This window comes from Talpa occidentalis, unplaced genomic scaffold, assembly GCF_014898055.3.
Source record: "Talpa occidentalis isolate TD23 unplaced genomic scaffold, MPIMG_talOcc4v2.1 talOcc4.7, whole genome shotgun sequence".
NCBI lineage: Eukaryota > Metazoa > Chordata > Mammalia > Eulipotyphla > Talpidae > Talpa > Talpa occidentalis.
Genome location: NW_023605083.1, coordinates 115,779,095 through 115,805,528, shown reverse-complemented (window position 1 = coordinate 115,805,528; position 26,434 = coordinate 115,779,095). Strand labels below are relative to the sequence as shown.

Sequence of the window (26,434 nt, the reverse complement as noted above, 5' to 3'; positions counted from 1 at the left end):
GAGGATTCAAGAAATTTTGAGAGCGTCATTCTCCTAGGGCCCCATCACTAAGTTCTCGTGGACGACACAGTCAACCTTTGCTAGGTCAGGGCCTTTGTTCCAGCTCTGTCACTTAAAAGCAGGGCAACCGATGCGTGACACCTAAATTTCTAGCCAAAAGTTTTTCCCAGTCTGTAAAGTAGGGATAATTAGCAATAACCACCTTGTCACCTCTCGATTTTTTTGAGGATCAAATGAGCTGAGGTTTGTAAAAGTGTTTTATAAACTGTAAAATGTGCTGTGCAATTTTAGATATTATTAGTCATTACTCTCTCAACTCTGATCTTATTTCCTCACATCCTGAAGGTGGAAATAGAAGCTTACTGAAGTGAGTTTTCTTCAGGGTCTTACAACTCACCAACAATAGGGCAGACACTCCACTGACCTCCAGGTTCTTTCCCATTGAGCTCCTGGTTCGACCCTTCCCTTATCCAAGTGTTGGGCCTCCTCCACCTGCTGGCACCAAAGCTGGGGTGACTAGCCCCAGATCTTTCTTCTACCCTCCCCAAACCCCTCCCCGCCCCCCACTCTCCTAGCCTCTCCTCCTTCGCCCCTGCCCCCAACAATAACAAGTAGCTATCTGGGTAGAGGTTTAGTCTCCTCTCTGGCTCCTTTGGCACAGCCGAAGGCAAAGGAAGGAAACTCGGGGCAGCACCACACCCATCACTCCAGGCCTGACTCACTGAGGCTTTGGGGATTGGCCAAACATCTTTTGGGGGAGGGGTAAGAGAAATAGGGTCTGCTCCCAGTCCTGTTTCCTTTATATTGGTGGGGGTCACCCCCATATTTGTTCTCTTGTCCAGTGGCTTTCTCCACTGAATCAGCCTCTGGTTCCAGGACAGGGAGACCAGCTCAGGTAACAGACCAGGGTTCCAGTCCCAGCTCTTCCTCTTTACTAGCTGGGACTTCAAAGCTTTCAAACTCTGAGTCAGGTTTCCTATTTGAATATAATGGGAATATGAGTGCACTATGAGTGTGTAAAAATCACAGGCGCTGGATTCAATGACCTGGTTCCCAGCCTTAGTTTCCCCACATTGTATCTTTTGGGGCAACTTATTCAGTCTTTCTGTCATTCCCTCATTAGCACAGTGAGATTTACTACCTTTCTCTTATTGATATTTCAATGACATTTATGTAAACATTAACAGGGTATCTAATGCTTACCTAGCCAATGAGTAGTAATCTGGGACAGTCTGATTTAGGAGTTTGTCTTGAGATATTATGACAAATAACATTGTATTGTGAATGCCATGGGGGTAGTCAACTTTTCACAAACACAGTGGGGATACTATACTGTCTTTTATGCAAATGTTTTGTAAGTTGCAAAGCACCAATTTACAAAAAAAAAAAAAAAGGCCACGAACGTTACAGACACAGCACTAAAAAGCAGACGGGCTGCAAAAGAACAGGAAGTTTTTTCTACCCTCTGTGTCATGGGTATTCACTGAGATGAAAGAATACTCAAAAAAAAGGTAAAGCTTCCCTAAAACTGATGCAACCTGGATGCCCTTCCCTGGTCTTGTGCCCCTTGCTGATATAAAAAGTACCCACAATGTCAAACCCTCTCCCCTTGGCACCTCACTTCCTCTATGAACTCATCCTCCTTAGGAAGTTTTCCCAAATTCACCCAAGAATGGATGACTTCCCCAGTGTCTCTTCATCCACACACCCCCAGGATACACACCCCTTCTTTATCACAGACATCCTTTACTTGGATCTGCTGTTTAAATATCTATGTAAGGAGTCCAAGCCTGGTGGGCTGAGGACAAGGACCCTGTGTCCACCTGTACAGCACCCACATCCACATCATTACATGGGTAAGTAAAGGCCCCTCTTGAAAACAAGGACTAAGGGATCAATACATCTCCATTCCGCTCCCTCCTTCCAAAAATATTTAACGGAACTTCAAGCTGTTGGGAATACTTATTTATTTAGTTTATTAACACCAAGATCTGCAAAAAAAAAAAAAAAAAAAAAACAAAAACCTCTAAACACAGGATAAGAAAACTGGAACATTAACATTCTTCAATTTTGTGTAAGCTCTGCAATACGGAAAATATACAAACTTCAAATAGCTGCAAAAATAGTGTCTTTGGGAGAAAATAGAGTTTCTACATCGATACAAGAAAATAGGCATTTTTCTAATCCAACCCAGTCCTGGGGCAGGTGGAGGGTGCAGAGTCACCACTTGCCACCTGGAGGAATGCCAGCTCTCCCTCTTCCCCATCACCCACCTGGGGCTGAGCAGGCTGGGCTGCTGCTTAAGACAATCTTTGTCAGGGTGAAAGCGAGATGAAAATGCCACTTGGGAAAACGCTTGGTTCCCCCCTCTGCCAGCAGCTGGATTGGTCAAGTGTTATGGCCCTTTCGGGCTGCTTTGGTCAGGTCCTCCAATCAGGGGGAGGTTGGGGGGGCGGGGGTTGGGAGGATGGGGGTATCTATCTTCCGGTCTCCTCTTCTGTGTCTGTGGAGGAGAGGGAAGGGAATCGGTGGTATTCCCTCTCCTTCGATCGTGGCCAACTTGCTCCATGACAAGGACAAGAGCCCCATGTACAGTCCTTTGGACTCAGACCCAGGGGCAGGGGACCCAGGACCTTCTGGGTGTGTTTTCCACCAAGTGAGAAAGGTGGCAAGAACACAGGTGTGACTTGTGAGCTGCCCAGCTGCTAGTGGAAAAGGCAGGTTCCCTCAGTCAGAGGGGCTAGTGTCCATCAGAAAGAGGACCTAGAGCTTTGACACGATAAATGAAAGTGCTCGAAGGCCGAGAAGGAAGGGCTCCTTCGTCCCCACCTCAGGGGAACTAGGGAGGGGCCTGCCACCAAGGCACTGCTCTCCACGGGAAAGTGGTGGGGGTGGGGCCCTCAGACCACCAGGGAGCTCTGGAAAAGCACGGGCTCTTCTGAGGGTGGGGTGCGCTGCCACGGCTCAAATGGCAGGGAGGAGGCCTTGGAAGCTTCTGGATCCTTCCGAGGTGGTGGCCTGGGGCTGGTGGGGGGCAGGGGGGACCCTGGGCTTGAGGGGCAGTTACGGAAGATGAAGCCCATGCTGGGGAAGAGAGGCTTCATCAAGCTGACGGGGCAGAAGGCCGAGCCGGTCGGGTTGAAATGAACTTTGTTCTTGTCAGGACAGGAAGTCAGGAAAGCCAAGTCAGGGCCTGGAGACCTGGAGGACAGAGAGAGACACACAGACATACAAGTGTACATACACACACAGAGAAGTGAGAAACAGCAAATGAGAAGGGATGAGCACTGTCACAGCATCGGAGGAACATGAGTGCTGGGTCTGTGCTCAAACGGGATGGGAGCTTGATAGCAAAATGACTGGTTAGTGAGCAACAATGTGCAAATATGCTCACGACAGTCTTAGGACTCTCAGCTTCCCATTTTTCAGATGGCTAAACGGTAGGAAATCTACTTTGGCTAGAAACAGGAGATACTGGAGCTAGACAGGAAGGAGAACTTTCTGAGAATGTGATTCTAGAAGAGGAGAACCAGGGACTCTTGAGGGATTTTATCAGTGAACAATGGGGACAGACTACTTGCTGAAGGCAGAGAGACTGTGGCAGACTATAATCAAAAGCAGGGTTTCTCAATCTCAGTACTGTTAACATTTTGAGAAGGGTAAGTTCTGGTTGTAGGGCTGTCCCGTGCTTTGTAGGCTGGTTAAAAGCATCCTAGTCCCTACCCTCTACTTGCCTAAAACCTCCCCGCCTCCCCCCCAGGTCATGACATTGTCTCCTAACATTGCCAAATGTCTTTGGGGCGGAGGAGGGGGAGCGGCAAAATCAGGCCCCTTTGCAATCTACTGATGTCAAGAATCTGACCTCAAGAATCTAATTCGTGAGCTTATTTGAAAACTGTGATTTTTCAAAACCCTTGCTGGGAGGAAAAGAACAATTATGAGAGACGCAGCCAGACCTTACAGAACCAGACCCTAAGTCGTCATGTGGTCTTGGCTAACAGGTCTCACCTTCATGTGGAAAGAATCATCCATGCCCTTCCAGTCATGTAGGGGAAATGGAAGGATAAAGGAGGTTAGGTCAGAGAGTTCTAGAGTAAGGAATCTTGAAGGTAAGAGGAGTGTGTGGCCATGCTTCCAGCCCAGGGAATCTGCTGGTTATAAGGATTCCAGGTGAGAAGATCAATGTGTGGAAGATGTGTGGCAGCCAGTGTTGCCAGTGGTTCCATCAACTATCTAGTTCTCAAAGCACAGGCACACCTCAGAGAGTGTGGCTTGCTTCCCAGATCACGGCCATATAGAGAATATTACAAAAAAGCAAGTGATGGGAATTCTTTGTTTCCCAGTGCATTAAAAACTATGTTCACACTACACTGTAGCCCAGTAAGTGTGCAATAGTATTTTACGTGTACAAAAAGGCTTATCTCATGAAGGTGGGAAGGGGAGCCCTCTACTCCCAAAACACGATGTAAACCAGTAGAGGGGTCACAGGTGAGGGGTGAAAGAAGGGGTAGGAGGGGGTAAAGGCCCATAAGCTGGGTGTGTCTGGGAAGACCTGGGGGCCCAGCATAGTCCACCATCTCCAGGAGTTCCCAGGTGGACTTGATGGAGGGGCGGACACTGGGCAGGAGAGGAAATGCTCTCGGTGTGTGAAAGCCATGTGGAAGGAAAGTGACCCAGAGGACACCAGAGAACACTCAAAGGATATGAGGGCAATCAGCAGGACTCCAAACAGGCTGATTCCCCCACTGGGAAATCCAGGCCATCTTACAGTGTTAGTACAGAGGGAGAGGAAAATGTGGCGGAAGGACTACCTCTAAACACAAGAAGTTCCCACTTGGGGAGCTGATACAATGTAGAGAGCCCAAAGGAGCTGAGGACTTTTATACCAGAATATCTAGAAAGTAACTGATGGATGAGGCCCATTTAAAGGGTTTAGACAGGTGAAAGAAGCTAGATGAGATAACTTGAAGATATTTTCAAGACCTTTTCAGTCTATGAAAGAATCAAAACAAGCAATAGCTGAAGTCCCACAAGCAATTCCAAGTTGTAGCTAAACTATAACGTGGATCAGCAAAGCCTTGAAGAGATAGCAGGCCACAGTGATGATGGGAGCAGAGCCCCCAAAGCAATGTTTACTTCATTAATCCTATGTGGGATTCTGTATGTCCTTTTGCTGCACCCATGGGTCATCCTCTCCTCATCATCTGAGATAGGCATGGAGCCACCAAGGACCCAAATCCCTCCCTAGTACATCTCCATGCATATACTTCCTGACTGCCACTGAAACCCCAGCTCCCAGTGTGAATCTGGTGACTGTTAAGCTGGCAGGGGCAGTGAAATGAGGTCAGGGTGTGATTGCTAAGGGAGCATTTGGAAAGGTTAACTCTCAATTCTCTCTGTTAATGGGAGGGAATGATAGAAAGCAATCGAGGCAAAACGGGCTTCTGAATTCTCCAGTCTAGTTTGGGAATATTCTAGAGTCGTTACTTGCAAGGACTGGATGTTTCTGTCTGGGAGTTCGTGACAACTGAACCACTGAAGCAGCAGGGTGAAAACTTGGTCTTCTAGAAGCAAATGGAGACCTTTAGGCTCCCCCTGCCACATCTGTGGGGACGAGACACTTTGAATCTCTGCCTGAAGAGAGCTACAAGGATGTTCTCTCCCTGAGTATGGTCTAGCTGATTCTCACACCTTTCCCCAGGGATGAAAAAAAATAGAAGGAACAAAGGATTTAGGTTTCAGATCTCTTTCCCTTCCAGCTCCTGCTGCGCTTGTGGCTGGCATGTGGGCAGAGAGCAGGTTTCTATGGAGATAATGATAAGCAAAGATTTAAGTGCTCAGAGTAGGTAATGTCAACAAGTTTGATCATGGAAAAACTGCAATACTGATAATCTAGAGTTGACAACAACCTAGGGACGAGAGAGAGTCCAAGACTGAAGAAGGGCCTGTCAGGTGGGACCACACAGGACTAATCTCCTATCACTGGCCCTCCCCACTGCCCTGTCCATCCGGCGTACTCACGTGGCCTCTTCAAACACACGCACTCGCTCGCAGCCTTCCGGGGGCTCGCGTTTGAAGACATAGCTGTGATTGGGCCGGGGGGAGGCAGCAAAGGCAAGGACTGGAGATGGGCTGCCGTCTTCAAGAAAGGCTGGGTGGCCTGGAGAGGAGGCTGCAAACAGAGCAAGACCAAGTCCAGTGGTGTGAGGGGCAAGGCTGGTGGAGGTGGTAAGGTGGGCGGCATCGGTAATGCTAGTCTGGATTGTTTGTTTATACTCACCCTTCAAAAACCCTTGAGGCAACTGACCAAAATTTATATCCTGTTATACAGGGTAAAAAAATACAGCCGTACTGATGGAAAAATCAGATCTAATCCCAATTCTATAGTCTCAGGAAATAGACAGCAATTAGAATGCCAAGTCTCAGACTTAAAGGAATCCCAACTTTGGTCTCGCTCTGCCTTCTTGCAAGACTGCACTGCCCTGCCTGCCAACATACCACAGCTTCTTCCTCTCCACAGTCGTGAAAATCTATCCCTTCTTCCAGGAAGAGCTCTTGTACTGACTCAGAGAAGCAGTCTTTACTCAACCCCACTTGTAGGATAAAATTCCTCTCACTTTCCACACAGAGAATGTACTTTGCCTAGGTTGCAAATATTGACTTTATCTGTATTTATCTCACATGTATTCCTTATTACTTTGTGCTCTTATTTACCCATGTGTATTGTTAGATTGTGCCCTTGACCGGGCTACCTCCCGGGTTGCTGTGAGAATGCAATGAGATGATGTAGGCAAGTGTGCTTTACAATGTAGGTAGGGGTCATGACTATCAGGAGGACTCGGAACTCATCCTCTCAGCACCATGGAAAGGAGAGATCTGGAGTGAGAAAAGCTTGGGTTTTGATGGGGATCCAACTGTGTGGCCCAAGGCAAGAGACAGTGTTTCCTTATTTTATATTGTCCCCAATCACCTGGATACCAGTTTCTGGTAACGGGAAGAGATTCACAGGCTTTCTACCATGGGCCCTGACCTCAGCCCCAGAGTGGGGCTGGGAGGGACTGCCTCTTTGACTACAGCGAGGCGTATATAAAAGTCTAGGAGCAGAGTTTTTAAAAATTATACATCAGTTGATGTAAAAGGTGGTTCTTATTACTGGTATAATGTGTAGGAGAGAAAGATGGTTCATAAAGATATTCAAGTACATTAATAACACTGGGTCTCAAATTGATGAGGGGTAGAAGGGACAGGGGACATCCCTACCACCAGCACCTCCCAGCCCTCCCCTCCCCACCCCATGCTGGCTCTGCTGCCTCAGCCTCCTCCACTTACCTTTGTCGTTGAGGACCGATGCCAGGTCCTCCACCGCTCCCCGGTGCTCCTCGCGGCTGGCCTGGCCAGAAGGCTGGGGGGATGCCAGGGACACGGAGGGAGAGCTGGCAAGGTTGCCAGGCTCCAGGAGGAGGAGGGGGTGATCGCAGCTGCCACTCTGGGGAGGAGCTGGGGCACGGTGTCCATCAGGGATCTCAAGGATCTGTGGGCAAAAGGGTGGGTCAGGCCTGCAGAGCTGCCGTAACCTGAGTGCCCTGCTCTTGCCATGGCGTCTGCCCTCTACTCTTAACACACAGACACCATTTCCTAAAGTTCTACTTTCCCAAGTCACCCCCAGTCTAAGAAAGCCCGTCGCCATTTTCCATAGCACTTCCTTCTCCCCCCCTTATGACACCTGCAGCCCAATTTACAGATGACATGTATTTGTGTGGCTTCATCGGAATGCTGCCCCCAGCAGGGAGCCTCTTGAGGGCAGGAACTGTCTGCGTGCCTGGCTCTGGGAACACAAAGATGAGTAACATGGGGGGTGGGGGTGAGCAGGGGCAAGCCAGCAGGACACTGTGACTGCTGCAGGTCACGCCAGACAAGGACATGGGTGATCAGGAATCAATACCCATCTCCCCCTTATCATTAAGTGTACCCACAGCTCACTAAAATGTGTATGTGTGTGGGTGGGTACAAAATCCCACAGATACACAAATTAAAAATCAACCAGCAAGTCAATCATAAACTGAGGAGGATGCCCCTGGTGGCGCAAGGGGTTAAGACACAACCTAGGAAAGCTATCTGCAACCTCTGCAGCATGAATTCAATTCCCGGCCAGCCAGGGAGCAACCCACATGGCGAGACAGACCTCTCCTGTCCCGCTCGCTGTTCCCCATAGCAATGCTTTCAGTCCATTTGCCTGTTATGTTCCCCACTCTGTCTCTGGTGAATCCTCTCACCCCCCCACACCTCTGGCCTGTACTCCAGCTCTTGTATGCATAAATAATCTTTAAAAAAAAAAAAAAAAAACTGAGGAGGATGTCCATTAGAATTGTACATGCCTGTTGGCATTCCCTGATTGTACTGTGTCAGTATAAAAATGTGCCTCAGACTGCAAAAAAGGTAGCAAAGAATTCTGCCTATGAGTGAGTAGCGGGGAAAAGGCTGCACAGTGGCAACTGGGCATGAAGGATGAAGGCCTGTGCCCAGGTAGAGGCGGAGGAAAGGGACGTGATGACGAAGGCCACAGGCGGCATGAACCGAGGCACAGGTGATGAGTACCCAGGGAACAGTGAGCTGTGCTTTGGCTAAAGAATGATGCCTAACCCATTCCTCTCAGTTGGGGACCCTCCTCGCTGCCAACCCCTGCTCCTTCTCTCTATTCACCCCCATAAAGTTTCCCCCAATGGCCCCACCTAGCTCAGTTGTTCCACGGCTAAGTGCAGTTAAGTCTAATAAACTTAATTTGTGTTCCCTCTACAGGCTGGTATTGGCATGTTGTTCTGTGGCCCTCACAGCCTACAAGCTCCCAGACAGCAAGCCCCATCTCTCTCACCCAGACTCAGTGGACACTGATCGTCCCAGGGCATGGTCCCCACTCACCCGCAGCAGCTCCTCTTCCCCCTGCTCCTTCACAAACACCTCCTCCAGCTCTTGGTTAAGCCCCTCCAGGCTCCGGTGCAGGCAGGGGCTGAGTCTCAGGACAGGGGACCCTGAGGAGAAGCTGGGAGGGATGCCTGAGAAAGAGGCAAATGAAACCATCACTGATCCCCAGAAACCCACCAAGCCCCACCAAGTCATCAGTACTGACCAGGGAGTCACGGTCATGTCTACACAGTAGAACCAAGCAAAGAAAGGAGGATGTGGGGACAGTTACTAATAGCACTGTGTCCACCACTGCGGTTTTCTCCAGCAGTTAGAACTTTAAGTGGTCTAGAGAGTGCTTTTGGAGCTTGCAGGAGCATCTCTGCCTCTACTGTAGAGGCAGTGTAGGGGGAAAAGAGAGAAATTTGGTATAGCAAGAGGCTCTCCCAGGGCCACTCAGCAAGTCCGAGATTGCACTACAACGTCACCTAGTTAGCCATTTGGCTTGCAATGTGGGCTCAGCAGCAGCAGGACAGAGGATCTGCCTGCATGAGGGACCTTCCCCCCAACAGAGGATGACAAAGCAGTGACAGCTGGAGGGGGGAGAGCATACCCTCAGAGCTCCCCGCACAGCATGGTCTCCTTGCAGTGGGGAGCCCCGCTCCTTCTCTTTCCCACCGCGGCTCAGCTTGGTCCTCTGCAGTTGTTGCTTCAACTTGGTAATCTGGCAGCCCAGACAGGAGAGAGAGGCAGGTGAGACAAAAGCAAAAGTGTGCTGGGTCCCTCCTTCCAGGTGGGGCTACGGGCAGAGGCCCGTGAAAATGCATGAACCGGAGGATAGATCTTCCGGTTCAAAGTAGCTCAGTGGTATTAAAAACTGTGATGACAGGTCATCAAGCAAGCTGGATACCTTTTTAACCAGATTATTTGATTTTCTGAATTACCCTGCATCCCACAGATGGAAGTTTCCTAAAACTTAAAAATACAGAACATGGAGACTGTTTTTGTCTTTCACGGATTTCGAAGGTGTGGAACACTACTCTATTAATAGAAATGGGAAATGACATTTTTGAATTCCCTACTCAAAGCACATTCACAGTCATTTCAAAGGCCTTGGCACCAGGAAGGATGGGAAGTATTTCCCCCCATTTTAAAGTAGACAGTTCAGAGCAAGGAGTAGGCTCTCCAGAAGGAATATAACATTTCATCCTGCCCTCCACGGCCTGTTACAATGAGGGCTTATTAACAATTTGAATATTATCCCTGAAATAGATGTAATTCTGGACCTATCTACCCTCCTCTGACAAAAGTTCGGAGAGCTGAGCTATTTAAATAGGGGCTGAAACTCAATGCAAATTGGAGAGCAAGGCCCCTGCCCATAGCCTTATAATTTGTGGCCACTGCCAAGAAGACAGTGCTTTTAGACCTGCTGTCAGGGACCACTCAGATCACTCAGACCACACTCCACGCTCACCTTGCTCTCTCAGATAATGACAGACTCTAAATAATTTGCATTTCCCATTTGCCTTAAACCTATAGTGCCGATACCTCGTATTTTCTCTATGTTCTCACAACCAAGAGGGCAAAAGCTACTCTCCCTCTACTAAAGGAGCCAAGGATGACTCTGAGCCAGTGGCTCTCTTGGTTGCCACACAGCAGGCCTGCAGAGATAGTCTGGCATCTCTGAATTCCAGTCCACAGGTTTCTGTACTCAACCTCACTGACTTGAGCCCTCCTGAGAGAGGCAGAGCCAGCAAAAAGTATTTGGGAACATATACTATTTTTTTTTCCTTTAAAAAATACAGGGCTGGATTAAGAGCAAAATTATGTTGGGGGAAGGGGACGTCCAGTTCCCAAGGAGCTCACGCCTTGTGTTTCTCTAGTCTCTGAACTTCTTATCTGGTTCCAACCTCCAAGTGAGAGCAATGGTGGCTGGAGGGTACAGCATCCCTGCCAAGTCCCTGCAGGCAGGGAGTTCTGAGTGCCTAAGCCTTGGCCTCCAGAGGTGGGGTGGCGGGGAGACAGTTATGCGGGAGCCAGCTCATCAGGAAAAGGCTAGGTAGTAGCAAGTGACAATGTGAGTCTACACTGGAGCAAATGCATCCATGGAGGTGGGTAGACAAGAGGCAGCTACCCGGGCCAGGGAGTCAAAGCAGGCAGTTACCTCTTTGCGGTGGTCTGTACTGCCCCAGGACGCTGAGCGCTTGTGTGTACAGGAGCCGGCCCGCTCACCTTCCAGCTCTTGCCAGGACAGGGGGGTCTACAGGGAGAGACACCCAGTGAGTCAGAGGGGCTTCCCGGGCAGGCCCTGGAGAAGCAGTCACACAATTCCCTGGACAGAGGGGGTGGCTCACCAAAGGCTCCTCTGTCATCCACTCATCAGCCCCCTGTACAGTCCACCTGCATGGCCTCTGCTCTAATCTGCATCCTCCGGTAACTTCCTTGATGAACCAATAAGGCCAACCTGCTGTTTGCTCTCTTATGACTTCTACACGTGCACTAGCGCTGCCATAATTCCAGGTGCTCCCCACCAGTGCCCAGCACTGCCCTATCCCAAGCAGCTCCTCAAAAGCCTGGGTTCAGGGACCCACTGGAATTCTGGATTCTTTCACATTCCATGCACCCAGCAAAGGCCCAGGGTCCTGGGGGCCCAAAGATAACAAGTTACTAGACAGAACTCCATTAAGGAATCATTACTTGGTAAAATAGAAAAAAGGCCAACAGAGGCCTTGGCCTCTATCGCTGACTTCTGTGTGATGCTGGGCCTCAAGCTTGTTCTGTGATTTTTCTGCATTTACAGAATAAGTGCTGGAGGACCCGAAGTCCTCCTGCGTATACAGGGGGACAGACACTTTCAGAAAGGAGGGAGCCAGAATTCTAACTCAGCCCTGATTCCTGGCCCCTCTTGGGAGCCAGGCAGTCCCACTTCTTGGCCCCACCCAAGGGAGGAAGTTGTTGGCCTAGGAACGAGGCAGATGAGGCTGAGACGCCTCCCCACCGCCACCAACACCACTTTCAGTCCAAGGAGGCCAGAGGGGGATGCTCCAGTGGAACCAGTTCCTCTCTAACTTCTTTGCACAAGCTGCCAAAACCAGGAGGGCCTGGGAACCATCTCCCCAGCATATCTGCTGACCTCCCCGGAGAGGTTGTTGCAAACAGAAGAGGAGGAGGATAAGCAGGGGAAAAAACCCAACCACTCACTACCCAACAGCTGTTCAGAAGAGGGGGGAGGGAGCAGCCTAAGCAGGGCAGTGAGACTGCCTGTGTGACAGCTGCAGGGAGAGGAGAGGCAGGGTTTGCATCTCCCTGGCTCTTCCTCCTCCCAGCAGCCTGCCAGGCAGGACCTTTCCTGGGCTGTGCTTTGTCAGGATGAGACGAGGTCCTCCTCCCTTCCCTGATGCCAGTACCCCAAGGGGACTGCCAGAGACCCATTCCCAACTCCCTCCTGTAGGAAAAGGACAGAGAGCACAGGCTTCAGGCCCACACCCCAGAGGGGAAGCTGACCCTGGCAGTAGACAGAACAAACAGCGGGTCTCCCTCCAGGTGCCCACATCTCTCTAGACCAGGGAGTTGGCAGACAGAGCCTCAGGAAGGTGAGGAGGAAGGTCCACTTGGACCAGATTATGCAAAACTGGATGGGTTAGACCAAGGCCACCTAGGCCCAGCAGACAAAGGAAATGCCTCCCCCCAGCTGTGAAGATTGCCAGATGAGCTAATCAAATCCTGAGTCCCACCAAGCCTGCTGTCCCTGCAAAGATGACAGAGACCACAGAGGAGGGTGACAAAGGCCCTAGTGATGAGGCCCAGTGCTCTCCTCGAGGAGATGCTGTGCTCACAGGTGAGTGGTGAGAGGCAGGAAAAACAGCCACATTCAGGCTGTCGCTGGTTCTACTAACATCTCTTCAGACTCTTTAGTTGGGATGTGTGAGGGGGTGAAGGAGAAATGCAGGCTAGCACTGGAGTTCAGAAAGGATGTGAAAATTCATGGCAGCTAGGGGCAGTCTTCTCCCTCCATCTATTTTACCCACATTCCTCTGCTCAGCATTATTTCCTGGCAACCCCTACCTCTGCTGGAAGCTGTGCTACTAATGCCATTGCTTTGCCTCAGCACCATAGTTATCACCCCGTTGGCCATAGTTATCACCCCGTTCCCCTCCACCCCAGGGGCTCTCAACCCTAGGCTCTCTGTCCCACCCCAGGGAAACCTAGTTCCCTCTCCTTTTTCTTTCCTGACCCCTTAACCCCTAAGCCCAGTCTAAGGTGGCCCACCCTGCCCAGTCTCCACACATGGAGCCTTTCCTAACCTGCCCACCTCATGCTGACTGCTGCTCTGCCCTGCGTCTCCTCCGCATGATTACACACCACTCATGCATCAGCCACTGTTCCAGGGCCGGAAACTGTTCCACACACTGGGGACACAACGGTGCACAAACAACAAAACTCCCATCCCCTTTGAGTTTACCCAATTGCAGATACCGTTTAAACAGTGGTAAGTACAGAAGAGAAGAATACATGGACTGCTGCATGGGTGTGGGGGAACATGATATTAAATCTCAAGGAAGTCCTCAATGAGGTAATATCTGCATAAAAACAGGAAGGAAACAAGGGAGCAGCCATGAGGCTATGGAAGGGAAGAGGGATCCAGATGAGGGAATAGCAAGTGCACAGGCTCTGAAGCAGGAGTTGAGCTCATGTGTTGAGAATGATACGGAGGCCAGTTTGGCTGGAGAGAGAGAGTGAAGGGCACAGTAGTAGGAGATGAGGTCAGTAGGAGTGACAGATTGAAAAGTGGCCCCCCAAGGATATCAGATCCTAATCCCTGGAACCTGCAAATGTTACGGGTGGTATAGTCTTTGCAGATGTGACTAAATTACAGATCCCGAGATGGGAAGATTATACTGGATTATCTGGTGGGCCTTAAACACCATTATGAATATCCTTAAGAGAGGGAGATTAGACATAGAGAAGATAAGGTGATGTGATGGTAGAGGCAAGAGATGGGGGGATGTGGTCATAAGCCAAGGAATGCTCGCAGCTACCAGAAGATGGAGGAGGCAAGGAATGGATCTCCCAGAGAGCCTCCAGAGAGCACAGCCCTGCCAATACCTTGATCCTGGCCCACTGAAACAGAATTGGAACTTCTGGCTTCCAGAACTGTGAGAGAATAAATTTCTGTTGTGTTAAGCCACTACTTTTTTTTTTTTTTTTTAGAGGCATGTTTTTTATTTATTTATACATGCACTGGGTACAGTCAGAAGCGCGGGAGGGTGAGAGAATTCACCAGAGCCAGAGCGGGGAGCAGAGCAGGCAGAGGGACCGAAGTACACTGCTGAGGGGAGCAGTGGGCGGCAGGAGAGGTCTGCGCGCCATGTGGGGCCCTCCTCCGGTGGCCGGGGAGCAGCCGAGGCTCGAACCGGCGCCGCAGAGGCCATGGGCAGCTTCGCAACCCAGAGCTCAACCGCTGCGCCACCGGGGAGGCCCATTAAGCCACTATGTTTAAGGCACTTTGTTACAGCAGCCTTGGGAACCTAACGTGGTAGGTTATCCTGTGTTTGAGGCTGCCTATATGCCGGCCTTAAGTATGCACAGGTGTGGGCTTTGTCCCCTCCACCTGAACTGGGAGTGTAAAGAGTGGGGACTATGTCCTGCCCCTCACTTCCAGGGCCCCTGGTTGACAGGTCCTTCCTCCTCAGTGTCTCACCACAGAGGTCTAGGCCAAAATCTCCTTGAAGCTTAGAAAAGTCACATTTAAGAGAAGCTACCCTCCAAGGAGTGACCTTTCAAGCCACAACAGGAGTCAAGATATGTTGCATGTCAATATTGTAAGAAGTTGTTCCTGATGCTCCTTTGGAAGCAGGGTAGAGTTTGAGCGCAGTAGGTCAAAGTCATGTTTGTCAAGGGAACTCATGCACTGGAACAGATTTATTTTAACACCCTGGCCCAGGGGGAACAGCTGAGAGAGAGGCAGGGCTACTTACTAGCCATGAGTGGTGTCAGCCAACTGTGCAAGATGATGCTCAGATTATGCAAAACTGGATGGGTTAGACCAAGGAAGCCTTGTCTGGGATTCTGAGATCCCAGAGCAACATGTAGAAGGATAACTGGGTGTGAGGGTGGGAGACAGCTTTCCAAAAAGCAGTCTGATTATCTGGGTGGACCCTAAACACCATTATGAATATCCTTAGGAGAGGGAGATTAGACACAGAGAAGATAAGGTGATATGATGGTAGAGGCAAGAGATGGGGGGATGTGGTCATCAGCCAAGGAATGCTGGCAGCTACCAGAAGCTGGAGGAGGCAAGGAATGGATCTCCCATTCCTTGGGGGAGGGAAGGAGCTGAAAACCCTCTAAGCTGGAACCTGAGTATTTTCCCCCAACCCCATCTGGTCTACAAAGCAGAAAGAGCCCTGGCCTGAACTGTGCCCATGACTTTGGCAGAGCCCAGCTAAGCCCTGGAAACACAGCACCTGCGCAGAGGCAAAGAGCAGCATGGTGCCAGGCCAGGTATCGATGGATGTAACTGAATTGAAATTCGGCAGGGACTCAGCCTTTCAGGACTCTGGGTAAACAAAGAGGCAGGAAAAGGCTCTGAGGGTGGTCTGTGGGCCGGTTCCCAGCACTTTGGCAGCAGGTGGCTCAGGCCACCATCTCTGGCCTTACAGTGACCGAGCAACTCTCAGATTTTCCATCATGGACCAGTTTTCAAGTATTGTGCGCATTTGTCAAACCATATGCTAAACAACTGGTCCTGCTCATCAGTGTGGAAAACAGGCACAGTGCCCAGGCCCCCACACCCACAAGGAAAGGCCGCAATGGGCAGACTGCTCTGTGTGTCATCACTAAGTGCCGAAGCAAGGGCTTGGGAAAAGGAGGGAGATAGTACCCAGGTGGGGAAAAGTCACAGAAAGGGAAGTCTTCCCCAAAAAAACATGTTTGTGGCCTTGGGACATTCCATCAGGTTCGTCAAGGACTTAAGATATTCTTTTTCCCCAAAGGTAAGTTGGATCTAAAGAAAAAAAAATGAATCATGGAGACTCTCACCTTATCTGGAGCACACAGAGAAACAAGGCAGAGGAAACGGGGCTGGAGAGGAGTAGAAAAATGGAGTGGGGGGGGGGGCAGGCAAAGCAGGTACCCAGGGTCCCCTCTGTCTGCAGGAGGTGGCGGCTGGTGGGGGAACTTTGCTCAAACAGCCGCTCCAGCTGTGGTGAGACCACTTCCTCCCTCCAGAAGAGCACATGAAGACTCAGAGGCTTTGCACAGCAAGGGCCTGGGGTGACCGCAACCACAGCATGTGCTGCCATCAGCCACCCTGGCCTGGACCCAGCTGCCAGAGGGCTAGCCCTCAGCACTTGGGAGCCAGCTTTGCTTTACCAGCTGAACTGGGGAAGGGTGGTCCAGAGTGGGGACAATATACATATATATATATGTTTGGAAGACACAAAGAAACATCCTCCAGAGGATGGCTCCACCTGGGAGCCGCCCTTGTCTGCCCCAGCCGACAAGTCTGCATCCAGCTCCCACCACACCCAAGCTCTTCCTGCCCCGCCATGCTGATCACTGGGAGACCGGGGCTCCAAGCATGCAGCAGATCACAGCACTCCTTCCCTGCTTACTACAGTCATATCTCCTCCCTCCCAGACCCAGTTTACATCCACACCTCTCTCCCTCCTTGGTCCCAAATAGCTGGGTAACCCATCTTTCACATCAGACTGTGGGACGCTGCCTGGGGACTAACCGTGATCCCTTTGCATCTGCCTAGAGCTTGAAACCCAGCTGAATCCAGCACGGGAATACTGGTACCGCCGGCAACCTGGGATCGCGGAGAACTGAGAGCCTTTAACCCCCTCTCTGGTCGTGTGAGGAAGTCTTGAGGATGCAAAATTCTGTCCTTGCTGCCCAGATTTGGGACTTGCTTGGAATGGCAGGGCCCTAGCTTGCTCTAGGGGTTCAGAGAAGGAGCTGCTTGGCTCATTGAGCTGCAAACCTCAATGACGGATGCGTCCTCACTGCAAAGCATGCCAGGGGAATGCCAGGGCTGATGTGGTCTCCAAACAATACTCTGCCTCCTAGGGCAGGGGCTAGGCGGGGATGGGGTGGGGGAAGGACAAGTAAGAGCACCGTGGCGAGGCTGCCGGATGTTGGGGGTGTATTATACTGGTGTGGCTAGAAGGAAAAGGGCAAAGATGGGGGTAAGGGGTGAAAACAGGTTCTCTCTAGTTTAAAGGAATTAGGGAAAGGTTCTGGCTTCATCTATTTTTTTTTTTTTTAACAACTTAAAAGCTTTCGAGGACTCCCATAAATCCTGCCTCCTTACCCTTCCCTCTGCCCTTCTCCACTATCCCTAGGATCTCTCCAATAAAACCTCTCCCTCATCTCCAGTCCTTTCTGGGCAATACACAGGCACTCAGAAGGGAAGGCACACCAACCACTCAGGGCGCTGTCAGGCAAGCCTTGGGCTGTTGGAATGTTATGCCAGTGTTGAGGAAGAGGGCTGGTGCCAGGCCAGGAGGCTCAGCAGGAATTTGAGTGGAGCCCAAAACCTAGAAGCAGAAAGTTCTCAGAAGGCCAGGAATGAAAGACGGGCAGAGTGCGTATTTTCATTTGGATGCCTACGTTGATCAGAATCCTCCCACCTCCTGACTGCAGCCACAATATTGACAGGTTGCTATGAGTTCCTCGAGGGCTGGAGCCCATCCCGGGAAAAGAGGAAAGTTGCACGACACGGTCTTGCCAGACCCATGGAGGCACATCACTGACCTCTGTCTGGCTGTGGCAGGAAGCCCAGACTTGTTATATAAAAGATCTGGCCTGTAGCTAGAGCCTGAGCAAAAACACAGCCTGGGGCCCAGGCCTCTAAATCTGGTTAGGGAACTTCTGAGGCAACCCTGCCTTGAGTTGATAAAGATGAGGTTATCTGAGGAGTGGGTTGGAGGCCTCTGGGAGGCTGACTGCAGGAAATGACAGAGACAGGGCTAGGTGGGCTGTCTGACATGAGGAGGGTGCAGTCATGAACTCAGACACTCAAAGCCACCTCAACTCCTACATCTCCAAGAAGTCCTCCTTGACTAGATACATTATTTGGATTAACCACTCCACTGAAAAGAGAGGTGAATGCTCCAGGCCCATCAGGGGGAAGCATACAGATCATACTTGTTCCTTTCAAAAGATACAGAGACCAACAGCATCCGGGGAGCACAGGAAGTAGGTGTGCTCTTCTAGCTGGAATGTGTTCTCCCTTCACTCTGTCCATGGATCTATAAAGGGCCATGGAGTTTAACTACAGCAAATTCTTGTTGGTTCAAGGTGGGGTATTCCCATGAGAATTCCCCTCCTCTAAACTGTGCCAGACATTTGGCTCCATCTCATCTTTTGGCTGTCTGTTCACTGGCCTTCATGGAACCAGCATCCAGACTCACAGAGGCCAAATCTTGTCCTCATTTCCTCATTCTTCATTCTAACATGCCAAGAACAGTACTGGGCATTCAAACATTCAGTAATAACATTTGAAAATGGATCTCATTCAAAAAAGAAAAAAAAAATCAAAGAAAGGGATTGATGTGAAGCGGAGGCAGGGAAAAGTGAGCTCACAAAACCCTTTCCCAGCTGGTGTCCCCGCCTATCAGCAGGCTGAGCAGAGCACTCTCCCAATTTGCAAAGGAAGAGCTGACTTGCACTGCCCCCCAAATGCAGATCTGCCACAGGGCCTGTGTGCTCCCACCCCATTCCTCTTACCTGAGAACCATCCCTTTGTTCTGAAGTTGAACAGGAATGGATTTAAATTGCACATAAAGGGAAAAGATCTGATTCTTAAAAACTTAACTGCGAAGAATGTTGAAGTCTTGAATCAGATTAAGAAATATCTTTTTTCTGGTGGCGCAGTGGTTGAACGCTGGGCTGTGAAGCCACCCTCAGGCTCTGCAGCGCCAGTTTGATCCCTGGCCACTGGTGAGGGTCCCACATGGCGCGCAGACCTCTCCTGCCATGCCCGCTGCTCCCCTCAGCAGTGTACTTCGTCAGTCTGCCTGTTCTGTTCCCTGCTCTGGCTCTGGTGAGTTCTCTCACCCTCCCGCGCTTCTGACTATACCCAGTGCTTGTATAAATAAATAAATCTTAAAAAAAAGTCTTTTTTTCAAAATTTCATCTACATGAGATGACCTCTTGCTCCAGTTAACATCATTTATTCAAAAATGATTCAAAACTGACAAGTGGACCGAAAGATCTGTGGAGATTCCTTCCAAGGTCAGGGCTCTCCATGAAAAGATCGTAGTGCAGGAAAATAGTGAGGAGGGGGACCTAAGCACCATGGGGCTTCAGTGTATCCATAGAGCTCCCACACGGAGCTGCCTCAGCTAGTGATCCATTCATTATTATCCAAGAACTTCCTAGTCCTATTGTTCCAGCGGGATCTAGCCTGGCTCCACACACTTTTTTGGCCACTTCTTCAGTTGTCTGGGGAATGCAAACTCAATTGAATGTTGGCCTCAGTTTCATTTTAGCAAGGTAAATCTTACTTTTTTAAACCCTGGAGTAAATTCCAAAGGCATAGTTTGCCTATTCACACATGAATACTCCAAGCTAAACTGAAAAACCAAACTTGACTTCTCTTTTCCACCAGTCAGAAGCTCATTTTCATGTAGGTTTACAAAGAAAAACAAGCTCATAAACAACAGATGCTGAAAAGCTATATGATGAATATGAATAGCCTAGACTCAGGACAAATCATGCCAATGGCTGAAAGTTGGTAAGTAAACCAAGGGCCTCCTCAGTCAGCCCATCCCCCTACATCCTTACCCCGTATCTGATTAGGAAAGAGTTTCATTACCTGGGTGGCCTTGTCATTGGTACAGCAGGTGAAGGCCCCATCAGCATCTCGTGGCCACTGGCCCAAAAGGTAGGAGCTGAGGATGGTGTCCAGGGAGAATGTTCGTCGGACCTGGGGTGGCTGAGGCCTACACACTGACTTTTCTGGGGCCACGGAACATGGGACGCTCGCTGGAAGAGAGCACAGCCCGCACACCTTGATATCAGCATGGAGGAGAGAGACGTGGTAACCAACCTTCTCTCTTCTAGGAAGCCTTGCCCAACTGTCATGTCCTCACTTGTATCCCTCTCCCACTTAAAAGAATTTGAAGCAGCCTCTGAGAGCACATACAGCCTGATCAGAGCTGTCCTTACTTAACCAGTTGGTCTTTATCACTGGAAACAACTGACACCATTTTACTTTGGATGAGGGTTCACTTTACACATGTCCTCTATCTCTTTCCTGTTCCAATGGACCATGAACTGTGACCACCCAATTCTTCATACTGAGTTTCCTGAGAGCAGGACCATTTCCCATAATTAAAGAGAGACAAAACCCAAGTTTTCTTCCATTTTGTATCTCCTGATCTGCATCCTCCCTCTAGTACCCACTGCAGGACTCCTATGTCCAGCACAAGTTCAACCCGATTAACTGAGGGAGTCTTCAAGACTAACCCTTCAAGATGGGTTAGCTCCAGAGAACCTAGGAGACCGAGATAAAGAGAACAATGTAAATGTTTCCAACTATCTCGAACTGAGCAATCCACTTCAGAAAAATATCTAAGGCTTTTGATTCTCTCCTCTGCCTTTGATTTCTGTCTATATAACCTAAAAATAAAGCAAGTCTAAATCCATTTTATTTTTATCTTGGTTAAAGCTTTCTGGGAAAAGGAAAAAGTTGAAACTATTGATAAAAGGTAAGGGTTCTGGAATCATCCATAACTTTCAATCACCTGGGTTGACCCTGTTTTCCAAGGCCACATTCAAAACACTCTACTATCTTAAGATCAATAGAGAGTCTTTCCTTTAAACAGAGTGATATTCTTTCACATCTGTGGTAACCCCTTGGTAATTCATATGTGCATCCCAGGGTTTGCACGTTTAAACTTGAAGAACTTTATAGTAGAAAGACACTAATAGGCCGGCAGTTCCTCAAAAATTTAAACATTGAATCACCACATGAGGAAGCAATTCCACTTCAAGTATATATACACACAAAAAAAATGACTTATATAAAAGAATGGAAATCAGGGTCTTAGAAGAGATACTTGCACTTCGTGTTGTCATAGCAGCATTATCTTTAAGAGCCAAAAGGTGGAAGCAACCCAGTATTCACCAACAGAAGAATGGATAAGGTGTGGTCTATACATACGAGAATATTAGTCTCATAAAGGAATGAAACTGTGATATGTGCTACAGCACAGATGAAACTTCAAAACATTATACTAAGCAAAATAAAACTGACACAAAAGAAAAATATTGTATTTACATAATTCATTAAATTTTTTATTTAATAATTTATGTAAAATTAATTTACATAAAATTCTCCACTTATATAATTTACCTAGAATAGGCAAATTCATGCAAGGTAGAACAAAGATTACCAGGGACTTAGGGGAGAAGGGAATACGGAGTTATTGTTTGTTTTGTTTTTTTTTTTGCATGATTTCAACTTTTTTTTTATTTAAATATTTTATTTTATATAATTCTTACATCTTTTTTCATCTTTGCACAATGTATGCATTTTCATTTTGGTTATATTCCCCATACAATTGCACCCCCCCCCCTTATTTTGACACTAATCCTTCCTTTCCCCGCCCCTCCCTCCCTCCCTCCCTCCCCCGTAGTGTGTCTCTGGTTTATAGTTATTGTTTAATAGCACAGAGTTTCTGCTTGGGGTGATGAAAATGTTCTGGAAACAGAGAGTGGTGATAGCTGCACAACACTGTAAAAGTACTTAATGACATTGGATTGGAAACTGAAAATGGTTAAATGGTAAATTTTATGTTGTGCAGACTTTACCACTACAAAAAGAGGCACCAATAACACTATCCACATTTCTCCAACTTCATTTTAAGTATTTACCTATATTTTAACATGGCAGTAATCAACATGAAATGTACTATATTACATGCTGCTTCATTCCACCCATTTTATATAGCCTTTTTCAAGTATAAACAGCTACAGAGTTGTTATTTTTAATGACTACATAATATTACTGACATACAATGATTGCTTAGCTACTCCCACATTAGTTGACATTTGATATATTCCCCCCTTTGGATTTGGACATCATAAATAATTCGCTGCATGCACAACTTTTAGCCTCAGTTTTTATCTAATTCCTGGTATATTTCTAAGTCACCCCCCTCTGCAATCATATAATATGTACTCATTTAAAACAAATGAAAATGACATAGTCACAAAAGTAGTAAGAGTAAATTGAGGTAAGTCAAGAAATACATTATATGAGCAAAACAAACAAAAAAAAATTCACATCTCTCAACACCCATAATCACTAATAACACTCTGAGATTTACATCCTTGTAGGTCTTACCTTTTCCATATTTACATGCTTTACACACATATAGCAATCACATGTTGTCTGAATGTGTTTTATGTATGCATTGACACCTGCTTTTAAATGATCTCAACACTTCTGTTAAAACTCTTCAAAAGTTCTCTTTCAAAGATGGTCATCAAAGGTTCATGCCCCAGTCCACTTACCTTTCCCCTGTACTTTATTCCTCTTCAAGGTCTCTCTCCTGGACAAAATACACTCCATACAATTTCCCACCCACATCCTGCACTTTTCCTCTTCTGAGGCTTCACACTTGTGCCCGAGATTGAAATCTGACCCATCTGTCAGGGCCAGTTAACTGCCTCTGCCTCCACCTCCACAAAGACTTCTGGATTCCCTAGAAGGCACATCTCAGAATTTTCTGAGTTTTCTCTGTACTTTGTACTCTTCTAGTACTTATCACCCGCCTTCTTGGATTATGGGAATTTTTAAGTCCTAAATAATAACCAACTAGAGGCCAAGGACAATCTCTAATTTATCTTTGTAGCCCCGTCACATACACACATACACACACACACACAGTGCTGCGAGCATATAGCTGGAATTTGGCAGGTGCCTAAATATTTGAATAAAATTGAAAATCTTGTTATCACAGGGTCAATTCAAATTCTACCATGGGCTCTGACTTTGTCTGGTCATACATGTAGGCTCAGCCCACTCTCCTGGGGAAAGGCCCCTGAGCTGCTTGTCTCTTTTTTTCTGAGACTCAGGAGGGCCCAACCTCTTTCTTTCCCTCCCTATAACTGGTTACCTAGTAAATTAGTATGACAGGCATGCTGGGTTCAAGTTCTGACTTCATCTCCTAAGTTAGCATTTCAATTACACCTTTTCCTATTCTGGGTTTAAGATTAAAAGCTGGTAATCTGGGGCCTCCCTGGTGGTGCAGGGGTTAATTCTCAGCACTATCAAGCTATTGCCGGCCACTGTGGCATGAGTTCAATCCCCAGCCAGGGAGATAACCCGTGTGGCGCAGCAGACCTCTCCTGTCTTGCCTGCTTCTCCCCTCAGCAATCTAGTTCAGAAACTCCACCTGTTCTGCTCCCCACTCTGTCTCTGGTGAATCCTCTCATTGCCCTGCACCTCTGGCCTACACTCTAGTTCTTGTATGCATAAATAAAATAAATCCTTAAAAAAATAGTTGGCAATCTGGATAGCACTTAGAGCTTCTGACCCACCTCAAGGCATGATAGCGAGGACAGAACACAAAATGCTGTCCTGTGGCCCTCCAGAGCTATCCTTAAGAGCCCAGGGAAGGGCCTCCCCGGTGGCGCAGCGGTTGAGCGCTGGGTTGCGAAGCTGCCCGCGGCCTCTGCGGCGCCGGTTCGATCCCCGGCTGCTCCCCGGCCACCGGAGGAGGGTCCCACATGGCACGCAGACCTCTCCTGCCGCCCGCTGCTCCCCTCAGCAGTGTACTTCGGTCCTTCTGCCTGCTCTGCTCCCCGCTCTGGCTCTGGTGAATTCTCCCACCCTCCCGTGCTTCTGACTGTACCCAGTGCATGTATAAACAAAACAAACAAACAAACAAATAAATAAAAGCATGCCTCTATTAAAAAAAAAAAAAAAAAAAGAGCCCAGGGAAGAGGCAGGGGCTCTGGAAAGCAAGTCTACAAGATTATATGGTAGAAAGGCAAAGGTGCCGGTGGGGTGCAAATGAAGAGCCTGGCACAAGGGCCAGATGCCATGATCCTATCGGCTGTTTCATCACCTTTCCCAGGAAGAGGGCTGGCTCCAGGGTTGGTAAAGAAGTGATGAGCATTCTTGGGCCACCTCTCCCAGCCCTTCAGCAGAAGTTACTGCAAAAATCTCCTTTATCCTTACTGAGACCCTAAGTATACACTCTTGTGTTTATATTTTCAAGTTCTGTCTCATGCCCACAAAGGACTTTTGGTATGTGTAATCTTTTACTTTCCTGTCAGCCCTAACAGGAGTCAGGCTGATAAGGAGACCAAGGCCCACTCTCTCCCACTGGACTCGGGCACCCCACAAGTCAGCAGAAGTACTGCCTTGAAATTCAAGCTCTCTCCCCATAAATCAATTCCCAGGACTCAGGGCCATCTTGCACAGGAACACCCTGAATTTGCTGGGACACCCGGAGGAAGGAAAGATTGGCTTTCAGGTCCTCTTCAAGGAAGGGAAATAAAGGAGGAGATGGCAGCCTGACTGGAGTATCTGCAATAGCTTTTTTGTTTGTTCTTTCAGTTTGTTTGTGTTTAAAGAATCTTTGAATCCCGGGGTAAAGCATTCTACTACCTCCCAGGGACAATTTATTTTTTTTATTTTATTTTTTTTTTTTTTTATAGAGGCATGCTTTATTTATTTGTTTGCTGGTTTGTTTGTTTGTTTTTTTTGTTTATACATGCACTGGGTACAGTCAGAAGCGCGGGAGGGCGAGAGAATTCACCAGAGCCAGAGCGGGGAGCAGAGCAGACAGAAGGACCGAAGTACACTGCTGAGGGGAGCAGCGGGCGGCAGGAGAGGTCTGCGCGCCATGTGGGACCCTCCTCCAGTGGCCGGGGAGCAGCCGGGGATCGAACCGGCGCCGCAGAGGCCGCGGGCAGCTTCGCAACCCAGCGCTCAACCGCTGCGCCACCGGGGAGGCCCAGGGACAATTTAAACCATACCCATTTTACACCAGTCCCCACTGTCCTTCATATTCCAGCCCACTCAACGAATTACAATAGGAGACAATCTCAAGAGGAACAGTCAGAAGTGCTACTTTACTACCAGTCCTCCCAGGGCAGGGGAGGACTCAGAATTCTGGAATTTGGTGTGAGAATCCAATCCACCCATTTTGGTCAACTCTACATGCTTTCTGGCCACCTCTGACCAAAGTTATTCACAAAGATTCTGAGGGTTTCATGGGTCTTGACTTGCTCTTCTGTAAGCAAAAAAATAAGACAAATATAAAATAAGGGGGGGGCAAGATGGGAATGGAGGAAAAAACAAGCACCCACAATCCAGAACCAGCAGACTCGGAATCCCTCTTTTCTGCCAGATCCGCAAAGATTTCATTGCATCTCAGTCAAACTGAGGACTTGCCTCAGTTTCTTTTCCTTAAGTGAGATGGCTGGGCCTCGGCCTTCTTCAGTGACCACATCCTTGCAGAGGGGACTGGCACAGCTCCTTGGCAGCCACAAAATGACAGAATTGCTCTCTTAGAGCTCTTAACAAAACCCATTTCCCCTCCCAAACCCCCAAATTCTTGGCATGTCCGGGTCGCACCGAGACTAAAACGCCATGTTTCCCTCATGCCCAGAAAACAAGGGGTTAGATTTTGATATGAAAAAAAAGAAAATCTGCCACTTATTTCACAAGCCTTGGCCCCCAATGGTTACTTGAGCACCTGCAAATTTGGGTACCAAAACTGATAAAGGGCTAACTGAATGCCTCAAGTTCCCCCCAGGAGCAACATAAATGAAAAGCAAAACCAGATGTTCATGTTTGTTACCATCCTTGAAGGGGCTGCAAGTTAGAGCAGTATGCCCTCCCCCTCCAATATCTGGGGGGCTTAGATGTGAGGAATCTAGTTCTGACTGTGGCCAGCATTGCACAGCCTCACTAGGCCTGTGCTCCCTCCTGGCCAACAGGAGCACAATCCCAGGTCAAGTTATCTCTTAGGGTAAAGAAGATGCAAATGTGCTTTAAAGTCTTCAGTAGATAAAGGCAATCCATTAATGTCACTTAATCCTCCCCCTCCCCCCACAATCCTTTAGGGTTGAAGGTGGGGTGAGGGAGCCTAGAAAGAGGAGACTACCCAGAAAAACACAGAGTGAGTCCTCGCTACCAGCTCAGCAGGCTTGCACACCCCCAGGTCCCTGGGATGGCGCACACCTTGAGTGTCCGAGTTCCTTCCCTTACTAGCAACAATCTAATCTGGTCACCAACACCACCTTGAATAAAAGGTGTAAGTGACGAAAGCTGCTGGCTGACTTGGCCAGTGGCAGCTGTGGGTCAGCACATTCACTGCCACCCAAGATCTGCTGGTTGGGCACATCCCCTAAAAAGCTCACAAGTGAGTGTCCCCTAAAAAGTTCACGAGTGTCGTTGAAACAGGGGCTTCTGGGCTTATCCCTCAAGCGCACACCGGAAAGAGCTGGGTAGGGCGCTGCCCTGCGATTGTGTGATTATGGTTAAAGGAGAAGAGGCACTGAG

The 26,434-nt window shown here is 48.6% G+C and overlaps 1 protein-coding gene across 1 annotated transcript in view; it reads right to left on the bottom strand.

The window, feature by feature from the left end:
• Positions 1-1,939: 1,939 nt before the first annotated feature.
• Positions 1,940-26,434, bottom strand: part of FAM117A (family with sequence similarity 117 member A) — a 45,425-nt gene continuing 20,930 nt past the window's right edge. The window contains exons 2-8 of the mRNA XM_037493785.2: positions 19,724-19,893; positions 11,063-11,158; positions 9,508-9,622; positions 8,917-9,050; positions 7,330-7,531; positions 6,022-6,172; positions 1,940-3,201 (exon numbers count right to left, since the gene is read on the bottom strand). Of these exons, the coding sequence (XP_037349682.1) occupies positions 2,901-3,201; positions 6,022-6,172; positions 7,330-7,531; positions 8,917-9,050; positions 9,508-9,622; positions 11,063-11,158; positions 19,724-19,893 (1,169 nt within the window). The 3' untranslated portion in view covers positions 1,940-2,900. The remainder of the gene's footprint in view (positions 3,202-6,021; positions 6,173-7,329; positions 7,532-8,916; positions 9,051-9,507; positions 9,623-11,062; positions 11,159-19,723; positions 19,894-26,434) is intronic.